This window comes from Meles meles, chromosome 7, assembly GCF_922984935.1.
Source record: "Meles meles chromosome 7, mMelMel3.1 paternal haplotype, whole genome shotgun sequence".
Taxonomy (NCBI): Eukaryota; Metazoa; Chordata; class Mammalia; order Carnivora; family Mustelidae; genus Meles; species Meles meles.
The window spans coordinates 86,680,072-86,704,534 of NC_060072.1; the positions used below are offsets into that span (position 1 = coordinate 86,680,072).

The following is a 24,463-nucleotide window of genomic DNA, read 5'->3' on the forward strand; positions in this document are numbered from 1 at the left end:
CTTAAATGGAGCATTGAGGGGCAAAATGGACTAGGTCATCCTCTTCAGGAGTCAAAAAGACACTCACTGACCTGCCATCCAGCTAAAGTCCTCTCCATTATCACTATCTTATGAGGGGCTACAGTGCTAGAAGGAATATGCTTATTAGTGTACAAATAAAGCACTTGGTAAAGGTGTTCTGATCAGTAACTGTGGTCACCAAGCAGGACTTTTGAGGAGCACAGAGGTAACTGAATACAAATGATTTTCTTCACACTGGTACTTGGGGCTCTCAAACTTACCATATGCCTAAATCCTGTCCCTTTCCCATAACATCAGGATCGGAAGGTCTTTGTCCCCAAAGCTTAAGAAAATGGTGAGAGTGAAGAACACCTGCCTAACTCACCTAGACTTCACCCACCAAAGGAAGGAGAGCACCATCTCTTTCTTTTCCTGGAGCCAGACAGCAGTAGCAGGAGAGGAAGAGAGTAGTGGCAGGAGTGGGCTGGGAGGGCAGAGGCTTGTCCTTTCCCTCAGGACACTGTGGAATCTCTGAACGAGGCTTGGCATCCTAACAATGGGGAACTGCATGCCTGAAGCAGAGGTGATATAGGGCCAGAGCTGTAAGGAGGATCTAGTTCATTACACTATCCAGACCTTTACCCTTCATGTGTACGCACTGCCAAAGTCCAGAAATAGTTGGGTAAGGGGACCCCAATCTATGGATGAGGGAACCCTGTTCCAACTAGAAGCCCCTGATTGCACAGGACTGGGGAGATCTGAGAGTGGAGGCAGGGTGGGTCACTCCAAGTTCAGGGCCCTCTAGCCACTGAAGTCCCTAATGACTACCAACAGGTGATAAATAAGGCTAAGAACAGGATGAAAGCCTTTACAACTAAAAGAGCAAAGTCACGAAGCCCTCACATTTTGGTGCCCAATTCATTTAGGCTCCCCTTCAGATTATGATGGAAAGTAGTAAGCAGTGTAGAAATAAGCCTAAGTCCCTCCATAACCTCACTCTCCCCCTGTCAAGTGTACCCTTTACCCCTCTGCTGAGAAAAGGAGCAGTCTAGAGAGAGGGACCAGAGACAGGAATACCCTCACCATTAAAATACTGCCCAATGGCTGCTGCACATCAAGGATGAAGGTCTGCTCCAAAGCTGCATAAAACAAGTTTAATTTCCAACCAGGGTCACAGTCATCGCGTATCCCACATTTTGGGCAAGGAGAGAGAAGGTGAGTTATTAAACATATACAGTCTACATTCCAGAGGGGAAAAAAAGAGAAGAGAAAAACCAGGACTGCAGTTACCACTGTAACACCACAAAAACTTCAGAGGGGAGAGGGGCAGAGGGGAATCTCTAGTAGAAAAGAAAGGCTGTAACAGAGGAAAGCATAAAATTAAATGTACCAGAGGACAGTGTGGGAGGGAGCAGGCAAAAATGGAATGAGAAACCCAATCCAAAAAGAGCTTTTAGGAGAATGAGACTCTAGCAAGGACCACCCCTGCCAAGGGCCTAGCAGCCAAGGACATTACCACGATCACTTACTGCCCCCTGCTGGATGGATCCTTGAGCAACACCAAGGCAACTTCCAAGGCTGCTGCCTAACATCCTCAGGCCCACTGGTCTCTGGAGCCCCCCAAAACAAGGTAGGGGTGGGCCTTAAATAAGAAAAACGTAATTGGGACTGCCATCTAACTAGGGACGGTCAGACTGGGAGGCAGGAGAAGAGGCAAAATCCTCAGCTATTGCAGAGACCAAGAATAGAGAATCCTAAGTAGGAACAAAACAAGGAAAGGGGAGACAGGCAACAGCAGTGAATGAGTTGAGAAGGCAAAGGAAAGAATTCAGGAGGAGAGAGGCAACAAGTGCAGGAGCAAAAAAAAAAAAAAAAAATGAGGGAACAGAGGCAGAGGCAAAAGAAAGGGGCGGAGGGAAGCATCCACAGGGTCAGGGGAGTGAATACATGTTAAAATGAACTAGAAGCTCCAGCACACCTCTCCCCTTACCCCTGCCACCAAATACACACACACACACCACACACACACACACACACACACACACACAGGCCTAGAGATCAGGAGACCTGCACACTCCCACTGCATCTTGGGTAAACAGTATATCACTAAGGAACTGGCACTGAGGGAGACACCCCTGGAACTTCTCTTTCACAGTTCAACCTGGGGTAGGGTGGGGGTACTGATCTGCCTGTTGTAGACAAAGGTGGCAGGAAGGCTGGCCCCATGGGGTGGGCTTGGGACAGTCCTTCTGGGAAGGGGCCCCTCAGCCATGTTGTGGGGGGAGAAGGGGACAGGGGGCCTGGGTCCTGACCATAGCAGAAAGGTCATGGGCGGCCGTTTTGGAGCTCAGGGCGCAGCCAGCACACACAGGAGCCCACAGAAAAGCCACGGCTTCATAGAAACCGCAAAGTCAGGACCCAGGCCAGGACCTCAGGGACAAGCGCCCCCTGTAAACAGAGAGACGCAGTAGCAGCAGCTTCTGAACAACTACGTAATAGTGGGAGGACCCTGAAGACCACCACATCCCACCAGCACCAACAACTACTTCAGAGTTCTAATTTCCTCCACTCCAAGCCTCAAACTGATTCAGGGGAAGGGGCTGAAACGGGCAGAAGAAAACTGCTGGGGTGGTGTGAGGAGGGACAGCAGGATAGTCTGAGGGTCTAAAAACAGAAGAGAAAATTTTCAGCCTTCAGCACATCCCAGACTAGAAAAAGAGAGAAGTGGAGAACAGGGGAATTGAAACTGAGGCCTGCCGTGTCACCCCCACTCCCCTACTCCCCATTAAACCACCCAGCCAGCCCTGGTCAGGTCAGCAGGACTACTCTCAGCGTGAGGACACTCTGACAAAGGACAGATGAACCACCCAGTCCCCGAGATCAGAAGATGAGGAAGGGGGGGCATGGGAAGGCAAGAGTAGACTGATCCATGCCTCACCTTCTCCTAACAACACAAAAGGATGAAGATGGAAAACCTGAGGCGCCCCCCCACCGTGCCCTGGATCCCAAACACACCAACGCCCCCATCCTCCTCACAGGCTCCTGAGGAACAGATCTAAGGATGAGGAGGAGGATCAGCTGAATACTGGGCTGATAAGAGTGAGTGGGGGCTCTTCTCTCCTTCCCACTGGCAAGGCAGGGCAGAATGGCACCTCCTTGGGAACAGTCATCTAGCTATACACACCACCCCCCTGCCCTGAACGGGGTGGAGAGAGGGGTACAAGGAAGGTGGTGGTGGAAAATCCATCATCCGTCCTATCATCCGGAAAAACCTACCTGCAGAGAGGAGAGGAACCAGTGCAAGACTGCGGCAGCCTTCCCTCTACCTTCTTCCCTTTATCTCACCAGCACGGGAGGGGCAAATGATAGACTGGAGTGGGCAGTGTGACCTGGCCCCCAGCACCGAGTCTCACCCCACCCCTCCACCCTTCCCCCTGCATATACATCTCTCTATACACGTATATACACGCGCACACACGCACGCACACACAGAGAGGCCCGTGCAATTTCCATGTAGAACAGGAAGAGAGGAGCAAAGGAAAGGAAGATGGGGAGTAGGAGAGGAAGCTGTGGGGAGAGGGAAGGGACTGAGATGCCAAGAGCACAGCAACCAGAGCCAAACAAAGCGAACGGAGAGTATACCCCACCCCACCACCCCTCCCAAACCCCAGAGGATGGGGGGGGCCACCCATGAAACCATAACAACCTTGTTTTTGTTTTAAATCCGATAAATTGGAATGATTCATCATCAGGACAGCAACTGGGGACTGGTCATGGACAGGGGAGTGGAGGGGAGGCGGGGGGCAAGGCTCTTGTTGGGCATGCGGACATGATACCCAGGGCCCTGGCCACACTGGCAACGGGAAGGAAGGGGCAGGGCTGGGGCAGGGAGACAGAAGGTGCGTCAGGGGTGGGTGGGGTGGTCGGACAGGGCTGTCTGGCTCTCACTTCTTGTTTTTGAGCTGATTGGCCAGCCAGTCCAGGCCTTCGTACAGCCCGTCCCCGCTGGTGGCACAGGTGGCCTGAATGTACCAGTTGCGGTGACGCAGGGAATGCAGGCCCAACTTGTCTGTGATCTCAGCAGCGTTCATAGCATTAGGCAAATCCTGGAGCACGAGGGAGACACACAAAAAGGAGGCTCAGGATCTTTCAAAGGCTTCTAGAGCACCAATCTACCAAAGTAATGTATACCAGCACCCTCTTCTCCTCCTTCATTGTAGGTACCAGAACAAGGTCCAAAAAAGCTGCTTTGTCTTTAATCATCCCAGAACCATAGATCTAAGCACTAAAGGTCATTCCACTGGGGAGCTGCAAACCAAATATGGGGTTGGTAGGGAAGTGAAGAGGTGATGCAGACTGGACAAAGAATCAGGTCTTGTCTGACCGCAAGAGCGAGGGCAGTTGCAACAGGGAAGATGAAGGAGGGATCCGAGGTATCTCCCACCCCAATCCCTGAGGACAGAAGTGTTGCTGACTAAAGCTGGGTAGGGGACAAGAAGAGGAACATCAATAAGCCAGGTAATCATATTCCCCCCACTTCCAAAACTCACAACACAGTCACAGGGCTTCCCCTACAATGAGCCCCAACACCCATGATTTCCATAGCCAGGCTGACCTCTCTCAAATCCACAGGTGGGGGCACCTGCGTGGCTCAGTGGGTTGAGCCTCCGGCTTCGGCCCAGGTCGTGATCTCAGAGTCCTGGGATGGAGCCCTGCATCGGAGGTCTCTGCTCAGCGGGGAGCCTGCTTGTCCCTCTCTCTCTGCCTGCCTCTCTGCCTACTTGTGATCTCTCTCTCTTTCTCTGTCCAATAAATAAATAAAACCTTTAAAAAAAAAAATCCACAGGTGGGGAGAAGTCTCACCTGTTTGTTTGCAAAGACAAGGAGTACTGCATCCCGAAGCTCATCCTCCGCCAGCATCCGCATCAGCTCCTCCCGGGCCTCATTTACTCGCTCCCGGTCATTACTGTCGACCACAAATATCAAGCCTAGGGAGGCAGAGCATGGGCTGCGTAAGACAGCAGATGAACTCCCCTCATTCCTACCACCACATGCCAACACCACCCTCCATACACCCTCCAAATATGTGCTCCCTTTCCTCCTGTTCTCCCACCTCTAGGCAGGGTTAGGACTGGTTGGCCAAAACCAAGAATGACGGCCATACCTTCTGCTCATACCAAACCAACCCATGCCCAGCTTGGCAATTCATATGCCGTACCTTGGGTGTTCTGGAAGTAGTGTCTCCAGAGAGGTCGAATCTTGTCCTGGCCACCCACATCCCAAACTGTGAAGCTGATATTCTTGTACTCCACTGTCTCCACGTTGAACCCTTTGGAAAAAAACAGACAATGGCAGTGGACAATAGCCCTGCAAACAATACCCCAGTGGTTTGTTTCTGTTTCCCCCAGCACAGCTCTGATCCTAGCAAAGGAAAGAAAGCTAAGGCTTCCTCAGGCCTCGTATCCCCTGACCTAGTAGCCTAAAGGCCAAAAAGAAAACCTTAGAGAAAAAATGGAAGAGGACCAGGAGGGCCAGTTAAGAGGTTCACAATCCCCTTGGTAACGTGAGCTAACCTCCACTCATTCTGTCTTTGCCTCTCCCTCCTGTAAAGAAATGACTCAGCCCCACTCCTGTACCTCAGCCATCACAGTCTGCTGCAGCTAAAATGTAGGCCTTAGGAAACACAGTGAGGGAAAAGTGAGCTCTAGTCCTGGAGGCCCAAATGCAGAACCAGTGGAAAATGACGATCTAGAGCCCCATCTGGAAGGCAAATGTTCTCCCTCACACAGGCAGGTCTTAACCAGGATCAGGGCCACTGAGGATCTAAACTGAAACAACTCCTGGCCTCTGGCAGAAACATCAAAGCCTTTCACCCGCTTTCTAAACAACACAGAGAACAAACCAGCTCAGTGCCTGAGGGCAACTGTTCAGTGCCAGGCTGCGGAAGTTCCCGCATCAGAGAGGGCCCGGGGAGGTGGGCAAACGGCAGCCCCAGCACCTGCTAGTAAGCTAAATAACCATCCTTCCCTGAATCCCCCCAGGTTGCATGGACTTGCCTGGTGGCCAGGTGGGGGATCTAGGAATAGGCCCTTGCCTGGCCCAGCTGTTGGCATGAAAGCCTCCATCTAAGCTGTGCCCTTACCAATGGTGGGGATGGTGGTGACGATCTCGCCCAGTTTCAGCTTATACAGGATGGTGGTCTTCCCTGCAGCATCCAGGCCCACCATCAGGATGCGCATCTCCTTCTTCCCAATCAGGCTCTTCAGAAGGTTTCCGAAGATATTACCCATGATCACAGCAACCACTTTCTGAGGACAGGAGGGCTCAAGTGGGGGCAGTGGCAGTCTGGTTTTGGCCTGGGCCCTGGTATGGAGAACGCGATCCTAGGCAAAGAAACACATTCATTACCACCATCTGCTAGTCAGGATTTCATGTAAATGGGATTTGCCAAAGTCATGGCTGAAATTCATAACAAGCTATGAAGATCAAGTTCCACTCAGACACATCCTGAGTCTTTGGGAGCAGAAACAAAGTCGTGAACACTCAGGACACCTGTTCTGCCACAATGTACCTGTGGGACTTTGGATGAGCTTTTCTCCCTATCCATATCTGCCCCTATAAATGGAGGGGATTGAACTAGATGACTTCTGTAGTCCCTTCAATTCTCACACTCTATACCATACAAGGCCTTGTAAGACCATGAATGCCCCTCCCTCCCCCAACCTTACCCTGAGACTCCTGGAAAGGCTGAAAGAGGAAGGAGCGGAATGAGGAGTGGCTCTTTGTGACTCCTGACAAAGTTCAGGCTTGTCAGGTTCCCAGGGTCCATGCTCAATCAAGAGACTCCACTCCTGGGGCGCCTGGGTGGCTCAGTGGGTTAAAGCCTCTGCCTTCAGCTCAGGTCATGATCTCAGGGTCCTGGGATCGAGCCCTACATTGGGCTCTCTGCTCAGCAGGGAGCCTGCTTCTTCCCTCTCTCTCTGCCTGCCTCTCTGCCTACTTGTGATCTCTCTATCAAATAAATAAATAAAATATTAAAAAAAAAAAAGAGACTCCACTTCTTCCCTTTCTATATGCCTACAATTCCGCCTTCCTTCCACACACCAAAATTAATCAGGAAGAAATAAGGTGAAGTTGTGCCCTGTTCATACAACAGAGCACCTAGGCTAACCCTCACTCCCAGGCTCACTGTGGCCTATCCAAGGAGAGCTCCTCCACATTCTCACCTGCAATGAGGCAGTCACCTCACTCCCTGCCTCCTCCCTAACCCCCTTCAGTCTATTCCCCATATAGCAGCCAGACTACTTTTAACACCAAAATCAGGTCATGCTGCTTCTCCGTTCAAAACCCTCTCTTGGCTTCTTATCTTCCTTTCAGCAAAATCCAAAGCCATACTGTGGCTTACCAGGTCCTGGACAATCTGCATTCCCCTGCTTCTCTCCTACTACTTTTCCCTTGGCTTACTCCACTTCAGTTTCCCAACACTTTCCCGCCTCAAAGCTTTCGTACTTGCTATTTGCTCTGCCCTGAACGTTCCTCTCCCAGAGAACCTTCACAGAGTATCCCCTCACTTCCTTCAGGTATCCACTGGAGGACCACCTTATCAATGAGGCCTTCCACAACCACCTCTAACACGCACACATCACTCTTCACCCCATTTATCCCACTTCATTTTTGTTCATAGCATTTACCACCACTGGATACATCACATATTTGTTTCTTGCTGTACTATTTTTCTCCTACTACAATGTCGGTTCCTTATCTACTTTGTTCACTGCTGTGTTCCCAGTACCTTGAATAGTGACTGCCTGGTACACAGCAGTTGAACAAATGAACTAAAACTTCCAGGGTCTAATACTGACCTTACTAAGCAGCTCTCTCAGATCTACTGGAAGCTTATGCCTGATGCATACTAGGATCTTAACTAAGATCTGCAGAAAATACGAAGATAGCAGTAAGCAGCACTATGAAGCTACAAAATGCCCAGCTTCCCACCCCACCTATTGCCCCTGAAGACAGAATCCTAGAGTCACTCATTCCCTCTCCTCTTCCCTCCCTTCTCTATGGCCCAAGACAGCCACAGAAATGCATCTCTGAGACAATGAAACAGGGGTTCAGAATCGCCCATGCCAGCCAGTTCTCTGTGCCTGCAGGAGACATGCGTCAGCGGGCAGCTTATTCAGCAATCACCATATGCCAGCTGCTGGCATTCTCTATAGAGTCTGGGAACCAGAGGCACACACACACACACACACCCCAAACCCAGCAGGCGAAGGAACAGGTCAAGACAGAGTGCACCCAAACCCAAGAATGTGAAAGGTGGATGGAGAGGAATCTGGTTTACAAGCTAAAGCATGGGGGTTTAGTGGGAGCTGAGCTGTTTTCTCAAAAACTATTTCAGTTTTGTTTGTTTGTTTCCTACTCTACTCAGTTTGCAGCAAATTCCAGACTAGTACAGAAGAGCCAGATCGACAGCCCCTGGAGACCAAAGTACTAGTTTGTCCAAAAAACAGAAACAATGAGTGCTTATGGACTGTTTCATCTTCAAAGGCCTTCCCAGACATCCACTAATGAGCCAGGCGTGGTGCTTCTGGTAGGTTCCTCAGATGAGCCCTGCCCCTGACCCAGAGGGCTCACACCCCAGGGAGAGGACCTGGCTCAACCCTAGGGCTCAACTTCAGCCAAGTCGCCCACTAGCCATCCTCCCTGCCCATCCTGCCTAAACCCACCCAGGCAGGCAGATCCCGGAGGATCCCTAGGCAGGAGGAGACCTCTGCCCAGCAAATAAGATCAGATTCCATCAACCCTGGCAATCTATAGTAGTCAGACTTCTGGTTCACCACCCTCACCTCCAGAAATTTAAACCTTCCCCAAGTCTTCTTAGTCTTTATCTTGTTTCCTACTCAGATCTCCTCTTCTCCAGCTCCAGACGATACTTTGCTTTAAGGCTTTGGTAATAGGCTTTGGCCCAGGTTTCGAACTGAATTTACACCACGCATTTATCTTGCTGTCCTCATGAATGAAGCAACTGCTGACTGAGAGATTACCAACTGTGAGTGGCTGACAAATACCCCTCGCCCCAAAACATGCACACCCTCTCCTCTGGTCTGCTTCTCTGCTAAGCTAATATGCTAAAGTCTTGGTTCAAAAGCCGATCCCAGTGTTATACTTACCTCTCTTTCCTGGCATGTCCCCGAATTATCTGAGCCACTCATGTGGCACTTACTACCTCATGGAGCTTTCTCTCTCAGAAGTCTGTACATTTACTGTCTCTACAGTTTAACTGTATTCTCCATGGGCAAGAACTATGCCTTTTACTTATTTTAGATCTGTCCCCACTCCAAGTACCAAGCCCTCGATAGCAGTTCAAGCAAGCACATGGGCCGATCTGAGCCTCCTCTGAGGATGTCCCTATCATTTCTTCTGCGCTAGCAGTACTTGCTCTCTCTGTGTATTGCACAGCTGGTTTCTGTGATATCCTGTCAATTCTTGGCCATCTTCCACACCATATCTGACCCCAAGACTGGTTTGGAAACACCGCAAAAGAACTAGAAGATTAAAATCGGTGGAATTTTCTGCCATTGAATACGCAACAGGCCTGATGGGTAACTGATGAAATGCCCACGTAGTCACTGCATGTCCTCTGGGGGCAGCGCCACGCCTTGAAATTAGTGGACATTATGACTCCTCTTTAATATAATCAGGAGCTGGACTCAGATGAGCATTCCAAAGTGGGTGTTGGTTCTCTTGTCCTGGCCTTCTCTGTCCCTATCACCAGCTAGCACATTGCCTCTACCACGAGGATGGTGGCAACTTACAGCTTTGTGTCACGAACACACCTCTTGGGTTATATAGCCGATTTTCACTTTCACCCATCCTGCATTCCTAAAAAAGCTCTGGGAAGCAGCATGGCAAAAAAAATAAATAAACCCTGGATTGTTTCCCTATGTACTGCACAGCCTCTAGTTACTCTCTTCTACCACAGATGGCACTCCTGTGTCGATAGGGCAAAATGCCAGGGTTCCACGGGCTTGAGAAACCAAGAATCGGCAGTCAAAACTGAAGATGAGTGGCTTCAGATGAAAAATGGGCTACAGCAATATCCCTATTATCAAAAAAGTATATCTCAACATCCTATTTTACAGCCACAAACTTTGTTATCGGTGGTACAAGTAACAAGAAGATCTCCTAAAGTGTGTTCCAGCACAATCTGTGTGGAACACTGCAGGAGCTCAATCAAGCACATTGCCTGATTTAAGCTTCATCTGAGGATGTCCTCATTGACGACTGCTTACCGCCCCCGAGCCGGTCCTCCTACCCCCCCAGGAGAGGCAGGCTGTTGCTGGGACCGCTCAGCCATCCTGGTCTGCCTTACTCTCCAGGTGATTCTGAAAGTCACACTCACTCTGCCACACACAACTCCCCCCCACCTAACTCTCCTGGCTGGCTTAGGTTTGCCTCCGATGACACCTACCTCTGAGGGGACTTCTGACCTGGCACCTCTTCCTCCTGTTCAGGCTACAAAGGTCCAGGGAAAGAGAGACCAAGGTCTCTCAAACCCTCTGCTGCCAGGCAGGGTGCGCTAAAAGCAGCTTTGTTCCCAGACCATTTTCACACTGAGATAGCACTAATAGAGATGCTATTTTTAGTAAAGCCAATGGAGCAGCCCAATAAAATATAAGGAAACAAAAGCAGGTTCTGCCCGTATTTAGTTTCCTTAGCACAGCTGGCTTGTGACCTCTATAAACTTTCCAAGTTTTTGTCTCAAGAGCACTGTAATCACAAGCACACAAGAACTCCTAGATTAGTATCTCAATGACTTCTATTGGACTCAGAGATTTCCCAAACCCAAGAAATAGCTTCTGATGGCAGCTTCCATCCATTCACTAAGCAATTATGGAGTATACAGAACTAGGGATAAAGAGAGGAAGACAACTTCTGCCTTCATGAAACTCAGTCAATGAGAAGGAAAGACTAGCAACCAGAGAATTTCAGAACAGCATGAGGGTTAAGTGTGGAATAAGCACATAGTATTATGGGGACAGAAAACTAGAGCAGTTCATCAAGACTGAAGGCTAAAGGGCAATTCCCAGACATGATTCTCAGGTCACCCCTGAGCTGACTCCCAACAGAATACGAAGTAATCAAACAATAAAGAAGAGGGAGTGGGGGAGAGGGAACAGTGTGTCAAAGGCATAAAGACTTGAATTAGAGACAGCACTTTTTACTAGCCAAGCCAGGTGCAGCTGGAGTCAGTTTATTTGGGTGCCACATTATGAGTAAAAGGAAGTGACCACAATGGAGAGATAAGAAGGGACTAGATCATGAAGGGCCTTAAAGGCCACACTGAGTAACACGATCAAGTATGTGCTTTAGGAAGACCATTCTTTCTGAGTACCTGGCTGACTCAGTCAGTAGAGGATGCAACTCTTTTTTTTTTTTTTAAGATTTTATTTATTTATTTGACAGAGATCACAAGTAGGCAAAGAGGCAGGCATGGGGGCAGGTGGGCAGAGAGCAGGCTCCCCACCGAGCAGAGAGCTGGATGCCGGGCTCAATCCCAGGACCCTGAGATCATGACCTGAACTGAAGGCAGAGACCCAATCCACTGAGCCACCCTGGAGCCCAAAGGATGCAACTCTTGATCTCACAGTTGTGAGTTCAAGCTCCCTGCTGGGTCTAAAGCTTGCTTTAAAAAAAAAAAAAAAAAAAAAAAAAAAAAGGACTACTCTCGCATTCATTTTAGGGTATAAATTAAAAGGAGAAAAGACTTGAGGCAGAGAGCCCATGTGGGAGGTACAGTAATACAGCTGAGAAATCAAAAGTTCTTAACCACAGATGGCAATAAAAACAAAAAGACAGATTTGAAACATCAAAACAGGGCACCTAAGTGGCTCAGTCAGTTAAGCGACTGCCTTAGGCTCAGGTCATGATCCTGGAGTTCTGGGATTGAGCCCTGCATTGGGCTCCCTGCTCAGTGGGGAGTCTGCTTCTCTCCCCACCACCCCCGTGCAGGCTCTCTTGCTCTCTCTCTCAAATAAGTAAATAAAATCATTTTTTAAAAAAAGAATAAAAAATAATTTAAAAAAAACATAGTGTTCTGAATATTCAGGGCTATAGTTGCAGGCATTGGAAGAGCCATGGAGTATCAGGAGATGGAATGGTTGTAAGCTGGTCAGTTTCTAAGAATAGGACAGATTTGGTTAGAGGGCAGTGCCACAGAATGTTCCAAAGAAACAAATGAGTCTAGTTTTTATCTCATCACTTTTTTATCTGGCCATGTATTCTGTTGAAACAGACCAGATTCTCTGTTCTGACTCACTTGCTGGTTGTCCACAGGAAAAGGGCTGTCCATGGGAAAAGCCAGACCCTTCCCAGGTGCTTGGGTCTCTCTAAGCAGACAGGGCAAGTTCGATCCTTCTTTTCTTGATCATGTGGCCTCCTTTCAGGTTCTTCTGTACTGAAGTCATCTCAGACTAGAAGGAAAACTAGCATGATTCTGGCCTGAGCCTAAACACCGTTAATTGAGTTAAGCGGAGCCTAATTTTAATTAGATATGTTTTAATTTGTAAGAATATCATCAACTGTCTAGTAGCTAAGTCTAACAGGTATCTCTCAAGCTTTTTAAGATTTTATTTATTTGTCTGTTTATTTGAGAGTGAGGGTGTGTGAGGGAACAGGAGGATGGGGGAGGGAGCGGAGGGGGAGGGAGAGGAAGGGGGAAAGAATCTCAAGCAGTTTCCACATTGAGTGTGGAGCCACAGTGGAGCTCAATCTCAACCCTGAGATCATGACCTGAGCTGAAACCGAGTCTTAACTGACTAAGCCACTTAGGTGCCCCTTTCAGGTCTTATTTTAATTTGCCCTTTCTACGGCCTTTGATCTTCCTGCCCTTTGGTTTGTTTGTTTGTTTGTTTGTTTTTCAAAGATTTTATTTGACAGAGAGATCACAAGTAGGCAGAGAGGCAGGCAGAGACAGAGAAGGGGGGAAGCAGGCTCCCCACTGAGCAGAGAGCCCGATGGGGGGCTCGATCCCAGGACCCTGAGATCATGACCTGAGCCAAATGCAGAAGTTTTAACCCACTGGGCCCCCCAGGTGCCCCTGTTTTGTTTTGTTTTTTTTTTTTAAGGTTTTTTTCCTCATTGGTATCTATGCTGTCTTAACTGTCTTGATGTCCTTTTGGTCACTCTGGTTGCTTCTTACTCTCCTTCCTGGCCTTCATTTTTGCCCACTGCTTTAAACGTTTAAATGTTTAAATGTTGATGTGCCCCAAGTTTCCGCCTTTGGCCTTTTTTCCTGGCCCACTGTACTGACTCACACTAGATATAATCAGTTAGAATAGCACCAGTTGTAAAAGACAAAAGACACACCCCGGGCTTCAACGACAAGTAAATTTATTAAAGCGTGCAGCTTGAAGTCTAAGTAAATAAGCCAGACACAAAAGCACACAATTGTATGATTCCATATATGTGAAGCATCTAGAATAGTCAAATTCATAGAGATAAAAGTAGAATGGTGGTTGCCAGGAGTTGGAGGTAGGAGAAATGCAGGTTATTGTTTAACAAGTACAGAGTTTCTTAGGGCACCTGGGTGGCTCAGTGGGTTAAGCGTCTGCCTTCGGCTCAGGTCATGATCCCAGGGTCCTGGGATAGAGCCCCACATTGGGCTCCCTGCTCAGGGGGAAGCCGGCTTCTCCCTCTCCAACTCCCCCTGCTTGTGTTCCCTCTCTCACTGTGTGTGTGTGTGTGTGTGTGTGTGTGTGTCTGTGTGTCTGTGTCTGTGTGTGTGTGTGTGTCTGTGTGTGTTTCTCTTTCTCTGTCAAATAAATAAATATCTTTTTTTTTTAAGATTTTTATTTATTTATTTGACAGACAGAGATCACAAGTAGGCAGAGAGCCAGAGAGAGAGAGAGGAGGAAGCAGGCTCCCTGCTGAGCAGAGAGCCCGACGCGGGGCTCGATCCCAGGACCCCAGGATCACGACCCGAGCCGAAAGCAGAGATTTTAACCCACTGAGCCACCCAGGCGCCCCAATAAATAATATCTTAATAAATAATATCTTAAAAAAAAAAAAGAACAATTACAGAGTTCCAGTTTGGGAAGATGAAAAAGTTCTGAAGATAGATAGTGGCGATGGTTGCCCAACAGGGTGAATGTACTTAAAGCCACTCAACTGTGCACTTAAAAATGGTCAAAATGGTAAATTGTGTTATATATATTCCCCTTCACACATACATATACACACAGAAATCTAGAGCTAGAACACTTGGGTTGTTGTTGGTTTTTTTTTAAAGATTTTATTTATTTATTTGACAGAGAGAGATCACAAGTAGGCAGAGATGCAGGCAGAGAGAGAGAGGGAAGCAGACTCCCCACTGAGCAGAGAGCCTGACATGGGGCTCAATCCCAGGACCCTGAGATCATGACCTGAGCCGAAGGCAGAGGCTTAACCCACTGAGCCACTCAGGAGCCCCAACACTTGGTTTTTTAATCTATCAGCTCTACAGCGTTATTAAGGACCCAAATTTTCTCCATTTTTCTGCTCTGACATCCTAGAGTTCTTTTGTCTGTCTCTTCATGCTCTTAGAATCACTCCAGCATCGCACTCTTCTACATAAACATCTAAAGTCGGACAAGAGAATGTTGCCATATGTCTTTTTTTTTTTTTTAAGATTGAGGAAAACTTCCTCAGAAGCTCCCAGTAGACATTCCCCATATCTTATTGGCTAGAATCAGTACATGACCATTTGTGACTCAGTCACTGGCAATGGAATGCCCACATCCCTTAGGGCTGGGGAAGGGTATCTTTATGCCCCCCACCCCAATATCTGAACAGACTGGGGTTCTGTTAGAAGCAGGAAGGGGAAGAATGGCTCTTTGGGTAGAGAGCCAGTTAACTGCTATCATCCTGGATCTTGGTTTCTCTTATGGCTTCAGTTACCATCTGCACAGATGATTCCCAAATACCCAGCCCAGACATTCTCCTGAGCTCATACCTTAGCACCTCAAAATCCAAGTTTAATCTTAAAAAAAATCTTTGGGGCATTTGAGTGGCTCAGTTGATTAAGCATCTGCCTTCTACTCAGCTCATGATCTCAGGGTCCTGGGATCAGCCCAGGGAGCGCTGGGATCCCTGATCAGCTGGCAGTCTGCTTCTCCCTCTCCCTCTGCCTCCTCCCCCTTTGCTCATCCTCATGCTGTCTCTCTCTCTCTCAAATAAATAAAATCTTTCAAAAATACAAAGAATAGGGGCGCCTCAGTGGCTCAGTCATTAAGTGTCTGCCTTCAGCTCAGGTCATGATCCCAGTGTCCTGGGATTGAGCCCTTCAGCAGACTCCCTGCTCCGTGGGAAGCCTGCTTCTCCCTCTCCCACTCCCCCTACTTGTGTTCCCTCTCTCCCTATCTCTCTCTGTCAAATAAATAAAATCTTTAAAAACAAACACAAAAAATAAAAAAATAAAAACAAATACCTTCAATCTCAGATCTGTTCCTCTTGTACTTCTTGGCTAAAGAAGTGCCACCAGATCACCCAAGCCAGAAACCTGGGAATCATCTTTGACTCTTCTACTCTTCCTTCCTATATTTAATCAGTCATTAAATCCTGTGGATTCTATTTTGATGTTTCACTATGCTTTCTTAATTACAAAAGCACTGAAATTCTACAAGTAGTCATCCTAAAGCCCTAATAAATGTCTGCCCCAATCTGGCTCCCACTTCACGGGTCAAAATGGAGCTGCTGGTGAACAGATGACACAGGACGCTATGGTTCAGACAAGGCCCACCATTACAGAGCAGTCTAAAGAGTTAGAAAACAGGAAACTGACTAGCTTGGGGAATAACAGTTACTGATTACCCCTTAGCATCTCAAACACACTCCTACTCTAGGACTTAGTATGTTTTATTCATATTTGTCTGCTTTGCTTTTAAGAGCTGAAAGTTCCCAAATAATGTGCCTTTAATGCATTACAGGTCTGTCATACATCCCATCAGCACTGGATGGCTAGGCAGGGCTTAAGGTGGCTAGAGCTCAAGGACCAGTCATCTCAGGCTGCAAGAACTATGTCTGTCTCACTATTACCATTTTCAGTTTATGCCATGATGACAAAAGTTTGGGGAATTACTTCACTAAACTATGAGCCCCTTGTCAGCAGGGACCATGCCTTATTCATGTTTCATGTCCCCAGCACCAAGACTAATCTGTAGCTAGTGACTAACATGCTTGCTTTTGAGGAGTATGGTTCTACTGATGGTGGTAAAGTATTTCTGAGCTTGAGGAAGACAGTGTTCTATAGGTGATCCCTGATCCTTTTCTTGTATCTGACAAACTCGAGAAATGGTAGCTATGTTCTCAGAGCTCTAGGGTTCCTTAGATGGGATTCATAGGCTTGCAGGTGGGGGGACTATATAAAAGGCTCTAATTACGCTCCTCCCCTCTACACCACCACCAGAGCAGCCCATTTTTATCCACGTAACATATCAGACTTCAAGTAAGACTTTATATAAGGTAACGTTTCATTGCTTTTAACAGAAGAGTTAGAGGGGGTCAAAAACCACTACAACAAAGAGCAGACGTTCTCCTGCATCCTAAATCATGCTAAAGTTTAAACATCCATGCCTGACGCTCTAGTGTAAAAGCTCATAAAGGAAGGGTTATACCAAGCTCTCATCATAATGGAAGAGCTAAAGGGTAGGAGGAGATCTGCTACACCCAGTCATCTCACCTTTCTTCAGGAATATGGTGATAATGATAATGGTGGATCCATGAAATCCCAAGCCAGGTCCCTTCTGGTCCATATGGCACAGCAGATCCTTTGTAAAAGTCCTATGCAAAGCTCTAAAACGTTCATGGAATCCCTACCTCAATCAGGTCTTTCCCAGACTATAATGCAAGCCTTCATACATCTGTGGAACTTCCAAATGCTCCCCACGTCTTTTCATTATCAAAAAGCTTTCCTAGCACTCTACCTGTATTTGCGACAGATGCTGAAAAGGTATAGCAGATAGAATTATACAGACATCACAACTCTGGGCCTTAATACAGTACATTCTGAAACATACTCAGAGGCAGACATTTAAAGGAGATATGACTAAATGAAAAGAGTGGTCCAGGAAATGGAGGATGCTGAAATACTGAGTGAGACTTAAGGTAAAAGGACCCAGGAATTTAAATCCCTGACCTAGGTCAATTAGAGTGCTCTTGTACAAAAGAGTCAACTATTATTTCAATCATGCTGGCTTTTTTTTTAAGATTTTATTTATTTATTTGTCAGAGAGAGTTCACAAGTAGGCAGAGAGGCAGGCAGAGAGAGAGGGGGAAGCAGGCTCCCTGCTGAGCAGAGACATGGAGCTCGATCCCATGACCCTGAGATCATGACCCGAGCCGAAGGCAGAGGTTTAACACTGAGTCACCCAGGCAGCCCTCATGCTGACTTTCTAACATGAACACTATTCTTGAGCCCCCACGTCCTTACCCTGCATCCAAGTTGATGGTTCAGGGCCCCTGCCTTGCTCCAGCTTCACCTCCCACTCAGGCAGCAGGAGCTGCCTCCGTGAAGCTAATGCTGAAAAAAGATTTCATTGCTCATAAGCCTACGACCAGCAAAGAAAGTCATGGTAACAATCATCCCTCTACACAGGAGGCAAGTTATTCTTTTGTCAACCTCCTCTCCTTTAAGGCAGCCCTGAGTGCTCATATTATTATTACTATTATGATGATAATTATTAATAGCAACTAACATTTATTTGGGGCTTACTATGTGCTTTGTATGGTACTAAGCACTTTACATAGATTATCTCATTTAATTCACATGCCAATACTATGAAGTAGGCACTATCATTATCATGTTCTTTACTGATGAGGAAAATGAAGCTAAGGGAGGACAAGTAATTTCACCAAACTCATAAAACTAGTAATTAGAGGCAGGACCTGAACCCAATTTTGTCTGATTCCAAGGTCCACCTCTGAAAAACCACAACATATTGCCTCTAAATTGACCCACAACAAAAATGGTAAGGAGAGCCAAATACAGTTATATGCTTTGAGTCTTGGGCTGCTTGGCATCCATTCTTAAAGGTGTATGGGGAAGCAGATTCCACAATTTCCCTGTTTTTTTTTTTTTTAATTTCCCTGTTATTTACTCAGCTTTAACAAACCTGGTTTTAAAGAAGTTCCTCCTTCAAGCAACAAATCCCACCCACTACCCTCCGAGTCCATTTCCTCTTATTATGACTCCAGGGCAAAAGAGAGCAGCAGAAATGAGCACAGAAATGATCCTCTGTGCATTTGAGACTTCACTTCCACTCTTTCCAGCCTGCTGTCACCCCTCCTTTATATTACAAATCAGTTTAATAATAGCAGCTACCATTCACTGGCACCAGTTCTGTGCCGGGCACTACATACATACATTAGCTCTCTCCTCCGTCATCTCCAGAATTTCAATTTTGACAATAATCTGAAGGACTTAACATCTGGCGGAGACCCCTCTGCCCATGATAGGGAAGCAGGAGATCTGGAATTTCAGATAAATAATGACTTTGTGTTCTAGTAATATTTTTCTTTATGGGTCTTAGTTTCCATTATCCATGTCTGTATTGTGCCTCTTAGGAAGGTGGAGAGACCAAGATTTCTTAATTACAATGCCTAAGGGCCTTTGTACCCACACTCAGCTATCTCCAGGCATTCTCCCTGACAGCCAAACCACCTTTTTCTCTTTCCTTAAACTTTAGTTCAAAAGCCTGTTGAGTTCTCTCCATTCACATCCTTTATTCATCCTGAGTGTCTGTTTGTGTTAGGCACTGTGGGAGATACAACATAAAATCCAATCCCTGCAATCAAAATGTCTCATCTCTTTGGAAAAACAAGACTTACACATAAAATTTTTGATGATGCAAGATAATAATTCTATGCTGTGGGGCGCCTGGGTGGCTCAATTGGTTAACTGGCTGCCTTTGGCTCAGGTCATGATACCAGGGTCCTGAGATCAAGCCCTGCATCAGACACTCTGCTCAGCAGGGAACCTGCTTCTCCCTCTGTCTCTACCCCTGCTCATGCTTTCTCTTTCTCTCTAACAAATAAATAAAATCTTTAAAGTAATAATAATAGCAATTCTTCTATGCTGGGAGGCAGGAAGCATGTAAATGTGTGATACACAGGGGGCCCTTCCCAGCTAAATCCAAGGTCAATGATTCATTCTGTGAAAAGGTGACCTCTGTGGATCAGTTTCTTCCTTAAAATGAGCTTTCAGAGACATGTTATTCAAACTCAGGTCTAATGGGCAAAACCCAATTCACTGCTCCACTCCAGTCATATTAAGTGGAGACACTTACCCAGAGAAGCTCAAGACAAAATGGCAGCAAAGATGGTCACCACCTGATTAAGGCCAGTGGAGAAAAGTATGCAGAGACTAGATTCTTTCCTGTTGCACTGACCAAGCGATCAGACTCCTGCAGCAGATCTCCTAGCCATAAAACTTTCATGCCATAGACCAGGGGTGACCCAATCCAACAGCACTGAGGTAGGTTTTGAATTACGCTTCTCCCTCAACTGGATGACCTCACTATTTCTTCTCATTCCTGACCACATACCGCACTCCTCCTGGCCTGGCCAGAGGGAGACCGGCTGTAATAAAACCCAGAAAGAAGGGAACTCCCCCAAAAGAGGAGCTACCACTGTGCTATGCAAGTGGCCCGGGTTAACAGGGAACTCCACCTCCCCCTCCTTTCCTCAAACATTGGTGTAAGCAATGGCTCCATTTTCTGTTCCGGGAATCCTTGTACTTCCTAAAGAAGAATGCGGATTGGAAGACACAAACTCAGAGCCAGCGACAAGCTGCTCCCTCCTCCTGTGAGACCGCCCCCGCTTTGCCTGGGGCAGGAAGGCACCACCTCTGCTCTCCTAGCAAGATCTGATCCCCCCCACCCCCTCTGACTCTTCTCCGCCCGCTCCCCACCTGCTGCCCTCTTCCCAACGTGCGGTTCCCAAGACCCAAAGCGCAACCTCTACCGGAATAGTGCCCCTGGGGTGCCCCACCAGCGTGCCTGGCAGACTGATCCCTAAACCCCCTACGCACTCCTGCCCCATGAAGGGAGTACAGGGTGTCACTGCAGCAAGGCTCTGGTCTCTTAGTACTAAGGTGGAGCAGGAGAGAGGATAGGAAAAAGCGGCATTCCCTAGTCCTTTAACAGGAAAACGATACAAAACAGTCATCACCGCCCCCGCATCACCTCTCTCTGGACTGTTCCTCCACCTCAACCCCGACCCCCCGTAAGCCCACCTCCTGCAGGCGAGGGGAACCTAACTGCAGCCGGGTCGCCCCCGCGTGCGAGGCAGAGCACAAATTCGTGTGCGCCCCCACCCCCCACCCCCACCGCAGCTCCGCGTCCTTCAAATGTGGGGGCAGGCGAGAGACTGGCCCGGCGCCCCCTCCCCGAGCTCTCGGGTGGGAAGGACCACACCGCTCCATGGCCGGCAGTGCCGGGGGCCGGGGGGGGGGGTGGTTCCGTCTCTTCAGCCCCCACCCCGAGCCTCTCCACTACGGGGACCCGCCTTCCTTCCCCAGCCCCTCACCTGTTCCTGCTCCCAGCTCCGCCGCCACAGCCACCGCCTCCGCCCCCGCAGGTTCCGCTCGGCACTGGTTCCGCTCCCTCCGACTCCCCCACGCCGATTTCGGCAAGGCTGCTCCCCTGGCCCCGCTCCCCAGCTCCCTCCTTCCTTTCCTCCACCTAGCACCGGAAGCTGCGACGCCGACGGGAGCGGTGCGGCGCACCCCCACCCCCAGACCGGGATACTTCCCACCTCCCCGATCGCGCGAGAACTGCGCGGTAGCGAGCGGCAGTTCTCGCGAGATCCATCACCATGGCAGCGGTTGCAGCAGAGGCAGCCGGGTGCTGGAGCTGAATCCTGGGCGGGGGCGATGCGGGGCTGCAGGCTGCGGGCGGCGGAGGCGGGAACCGGGAAGTGGGGATGAGGCAGTGGGTACTGAGGTGAGAATCCCAAGCTCCAGGACCATGCCTGGAATTTAAGGACTGGAGCTGCATGCTGGCCACAGTGGAAGAGGCTGGGCGGAGAGGCAAAACCAGGAGCAGGCTATGAGTGCAGAGCCCTTGCTGTGGCCTACCCTGTTCCTCCAGACCACAGGCTCATTTCTTAACCCTGGCTAGATGCATCTCCCTGAGAGCCCTCGCTGCATCACTTTTGCTACTCACTCCTCCCAACCTAAGGCTAGGTTACTCAGGGGTCTAAATCAGGAGATTCTTTCCCATGGGGAAGAAGAGAGAGAAAATGATGAATTTAAGAGACTGAAGGAAAAAGCTGGATTCTGGTCCAGTTAGGAAGTTGTAAAGTGAAAGATAAACGGTGGAAACCTAATATTCAGAGGTGTGGCTTGAGGGAGTGTACCTACATGACTATGACTTTTAGTATCCCAAAGAAAATGAGAGACTTTACACCCATGTTTCTCCACTCCTGCCCAGCCCCCACTTTCCTTACACTCATTTCTGCATCTGATCTAGACATGCAGAACTGCCTTGAAACAGTCTCTGCTATTATAGAAGAAAGGCACTCGTAATACTAAGAAGGTTCTTTAAGTGGCCTCTCTCCTCAGTGTATGGGAACACATAGCTCCTCCCTAAGGCCAAAATTGTTGCTTTTCTGTTTTGGGGTTTTGGTTTTGGTTTTGGTTTTGGGTTTTGTTTTGTTTTTTGTGGGGTTGTTTTTATTTTTGTTTTTGTTTTTTGCCTTATTTCTTGTCTCTTTCAAGAAGAACCAGGTTTGGGGCACCTGGGTGGCTCAGTCATTAAGCATCTGCCTTCGGCTAAGGTCACGATCCCAGGGTCCTGGGATCCAGCCCAATAGGATCCCAGCTCAGCCGGAAGCCTGCTTCTCCCTCTCCCACTCCCCCTGCTTGTGTTCCCTTTCTCACTGTATCTCTCTCTCCCGAATAAATGAATAAAATCTTAAAAGAAGAAGAAGAAGAAGAAGACGAAGAAACCACCAGGTTGGTAGATAGTCACACTGTGTCTATCCCTTGTCCCCCATCAACCCCTGGTGTATGCATTCATCACTCTCTTGCTCTTATCCCAGTCTGTTTTCTCTCTTATTTTAATGTGGAGAATAACTACACCCTAGAATGTGAAGCCAAGAGGACCCTAATTTAAGATGGTGAGGGAAATCTGGATAACAAGGAGCATGCTTATAACAGAGTTGTATATGTCCTGGGCTGTTGCTATTAAGAGACTTTGCCCTGATAAACTCTGTGTTGTAAATGGCAGAAAAGTTCTTCAGTTTTATTGCAAACTCTTGGATCAGGCCCTGGGATACTTCCACGTGTACTCTTTCCCTTTCTTTTCCTAAAATTTTTACCCTACCAAGTTATGCCCCTAAACCAACCACCAAAATTATGCTTTGCGGGATGCCTAGGTGGCTCAGTCAGTTAAGCGGCTGCCTTTGCCTCAGGCCATGATCCCAGGGTCCTGGGATTGAGTCCTGCATCTGGCTCCTTGCTCCGCAGGGAGCCTGCTTCTCTCTCTGACTCTGCCTCCTTGTGTGTGCTCTCTCTTTCTCTCTCTCTGATGAATAAATAAATAAATAAAATCTTAAAAAAAAAATTATGTTTTGCACTCCCCCCCTTCACTAGTGCCTCAACCACGCCAACATGCTTTTGGAAAATCTGACAGGAGGTAAGAATTCAATGTTCCTGCTCAAGACTTAGATCTCTCGGGGTTGGGTCTCAGGTGTTACAGAAGGATGGAAATGGTGACAACCTAATATAGTTAGCAGCAAGTACCATGACATTTGAGTCAGAACTGATGGATTGGGGTGGGGGGTGCCAGGATGGCTTAGTCAGGTAAGTGTCTCCCTTCAGCTCTGGTCATGATCCTGGGGTCCTGGGATGGAGCCCCACATCTGTCAGGCTCCCTGCTCAGTGAGGAGTCTGCTTCTCCCTCTCCCTCTGCACCATCCCTTCCCCCGCTTGTGCTCCCTCTCTCTCTCAAATAAATAAAATAACTGATGAAAATCTCCCAGGCTTTCTGTCTTTCACCTGTCTGGAGTCTGGAGTCTGCTCCAGCATCACTGGGTGCTTTCCATTGAGCAAAGAAGAGGAGCAGAGATAGGAGAGGTGCCGCCTAGTTGGCAATTAGCCAACCACTGCCACTCCCCAGCTTCCCAACCACTTGGTTCCCCACTAAGGGAAAAGAGCTCATCCAGAGCTGAAAGAGGCCTAAAGTCCTCATCAGTCTTTCTCCCTCCCTCTGACTGTCAGTGGTGCTGAAATTGTAGCCACCCGCTCTGTGGGTTGCACACTCCCACTCTCGTCACTGACCCCAGGCCTGGGTCTGAGCCCAGCACGTGTGCCGGGAGCAGGGGTGGGGGGGTGTTGGCCTTGCTGACAAAATCCATTTGGAATTTCTCAAGGTTGTGGTTTGGGGCTTAAGTTTGCCACAGAGTGTGTCTGACGAAAGAGAAAGCTAGAAAGAGAAAGAGCCAAAGGGAATACAGAGGAAGGAAACAGGAAAAAGCTGAAATATTCTTGCTGTAATGCCATTGGAGAACTGAGAAATTCCCATTCTGGTTGTTCCTTATCATTATTCTCTCTCATATCCTATGCCCATTCTAGCTGCATCCCCTCTCTGCTCCATACACACCAGGCTTAGTCAGTGACTGAAGTAAGGATGTAAGTATCTTCCCACTTCCATCAGATTTCCAAGTTCAGGACTCTCAAGTGGAAATTCAGGACATAAAATTATCCCAAAAAATACTGGCCTAACCCAACATTCGTCAAAATGCCCTTGCCACCTGAGTAGCAAAATCACCTGATTTTTAGGGTAATTTGGGTAGCAGATATACCTATTGCCTAGAGAAATAGAGAAAACCATTTCTACATTCCACGGCCAAAGAGATGACCTGTTAGAGGCAGCACCTCACAAACCCATAAACATTTAGTCACTTGTAAAGTTCTGAATGTGTGATGCCTGTCCCTTTTCTGAATTGAATGATAATGCTTTTCAAAGATACTGGGGTAGGAATAGGCTATAAGTGTTTAAAAATCTGTTTTCTCCAGTTTTGGTTATCTCCTAAAAGATAAAGGAATTATTTTGCTAAGATTAAATGCAGAAGAGCTCTGAATAAGGAAGGACAAAATACATATGCAAATAATTCAGTAGGAAAGCATGCTGGTTTTGCTGGTTTCCAGAGCAAAACACTTCCTCTCTGAGCTCTGGAATCTCTTTTTTTTTTTTTTTTTAAAGATTTTATTTATTTATTTGACAGAGATCACAAGTAGGCAGAGAGGCAGGCAGAGAGAGGAGGAAGCAGGCTCTCTGCTCAGCAGGGCTTGATCCCAGGACCCTGGGATCATGACCTGAGCTGAAGGTAGAGGCTTTAACCCACTGAGCCACTCAGGTGCTCCTGGAATCTCTTTTATATGTGTCCCATTAGTCTTATATCCCCCTCCCAAGTTCTCTGA

General features: G+C 47.9%; 1 protein-coding gene across 1 annotated transcript; it reads right to left on the minus strand.

Moving 5' to 3' along the window:
• Positions 1 to 1,135: 1,135 nt before the first annotated feature.
• On the minus strand, positions 1,136 to 20,764 carry ARF3 (ADP ribosylation factor 3). The gene is made up of 5 exons (XM_046011231.1): positions 20,566 to 20,764; positions 6,143 to 6,383; positions 5,219 to 5,329; positions 4,864 to 4,988; positions 1,136 to 4,106 (listed from the first exon to the last, which is right to left on the minus strand). The coding sequence occupies exons 2-5, from the start codon at positions 6,288 to 6,290 to the stop codon at positions 3,945 to 3,947; spliced, it is 546 nt and encodes a 181-aa protein (XP_045867187.1). The 5' UTR covers positions 6,291 to 6,383; positions 20,566 to 20,764; the 3' UTR covers positions 1,136 to 3,944.
• Between the last annotated feature and the right edge of the window lie 3,699 nt (positions 20,765 to 24,463).

Coding starts and splice junctions, on each gene's coding strand:
- ARF3 (XM_046011231.1), bottom strand. CDS start 6,290: ATGGGTAATATCTTCGGAAACCTTCTGAAGAGCCTGATTGGGAAGAAG. Junction 5,330..6,142: donor CACCACCATCCCCACCATTG/GTAAGGGCACAG, acceptor TTTTTTCCAAAG/GGTTCAACGTGGAGACAGTG. Junction 4,107..4,863: donor TTGTCTTTGCAAACAAACAG/GTGAGACTTCTC, acceptor CTCGTGCTCCAG/GATTTGCCTAATGCTATGAA.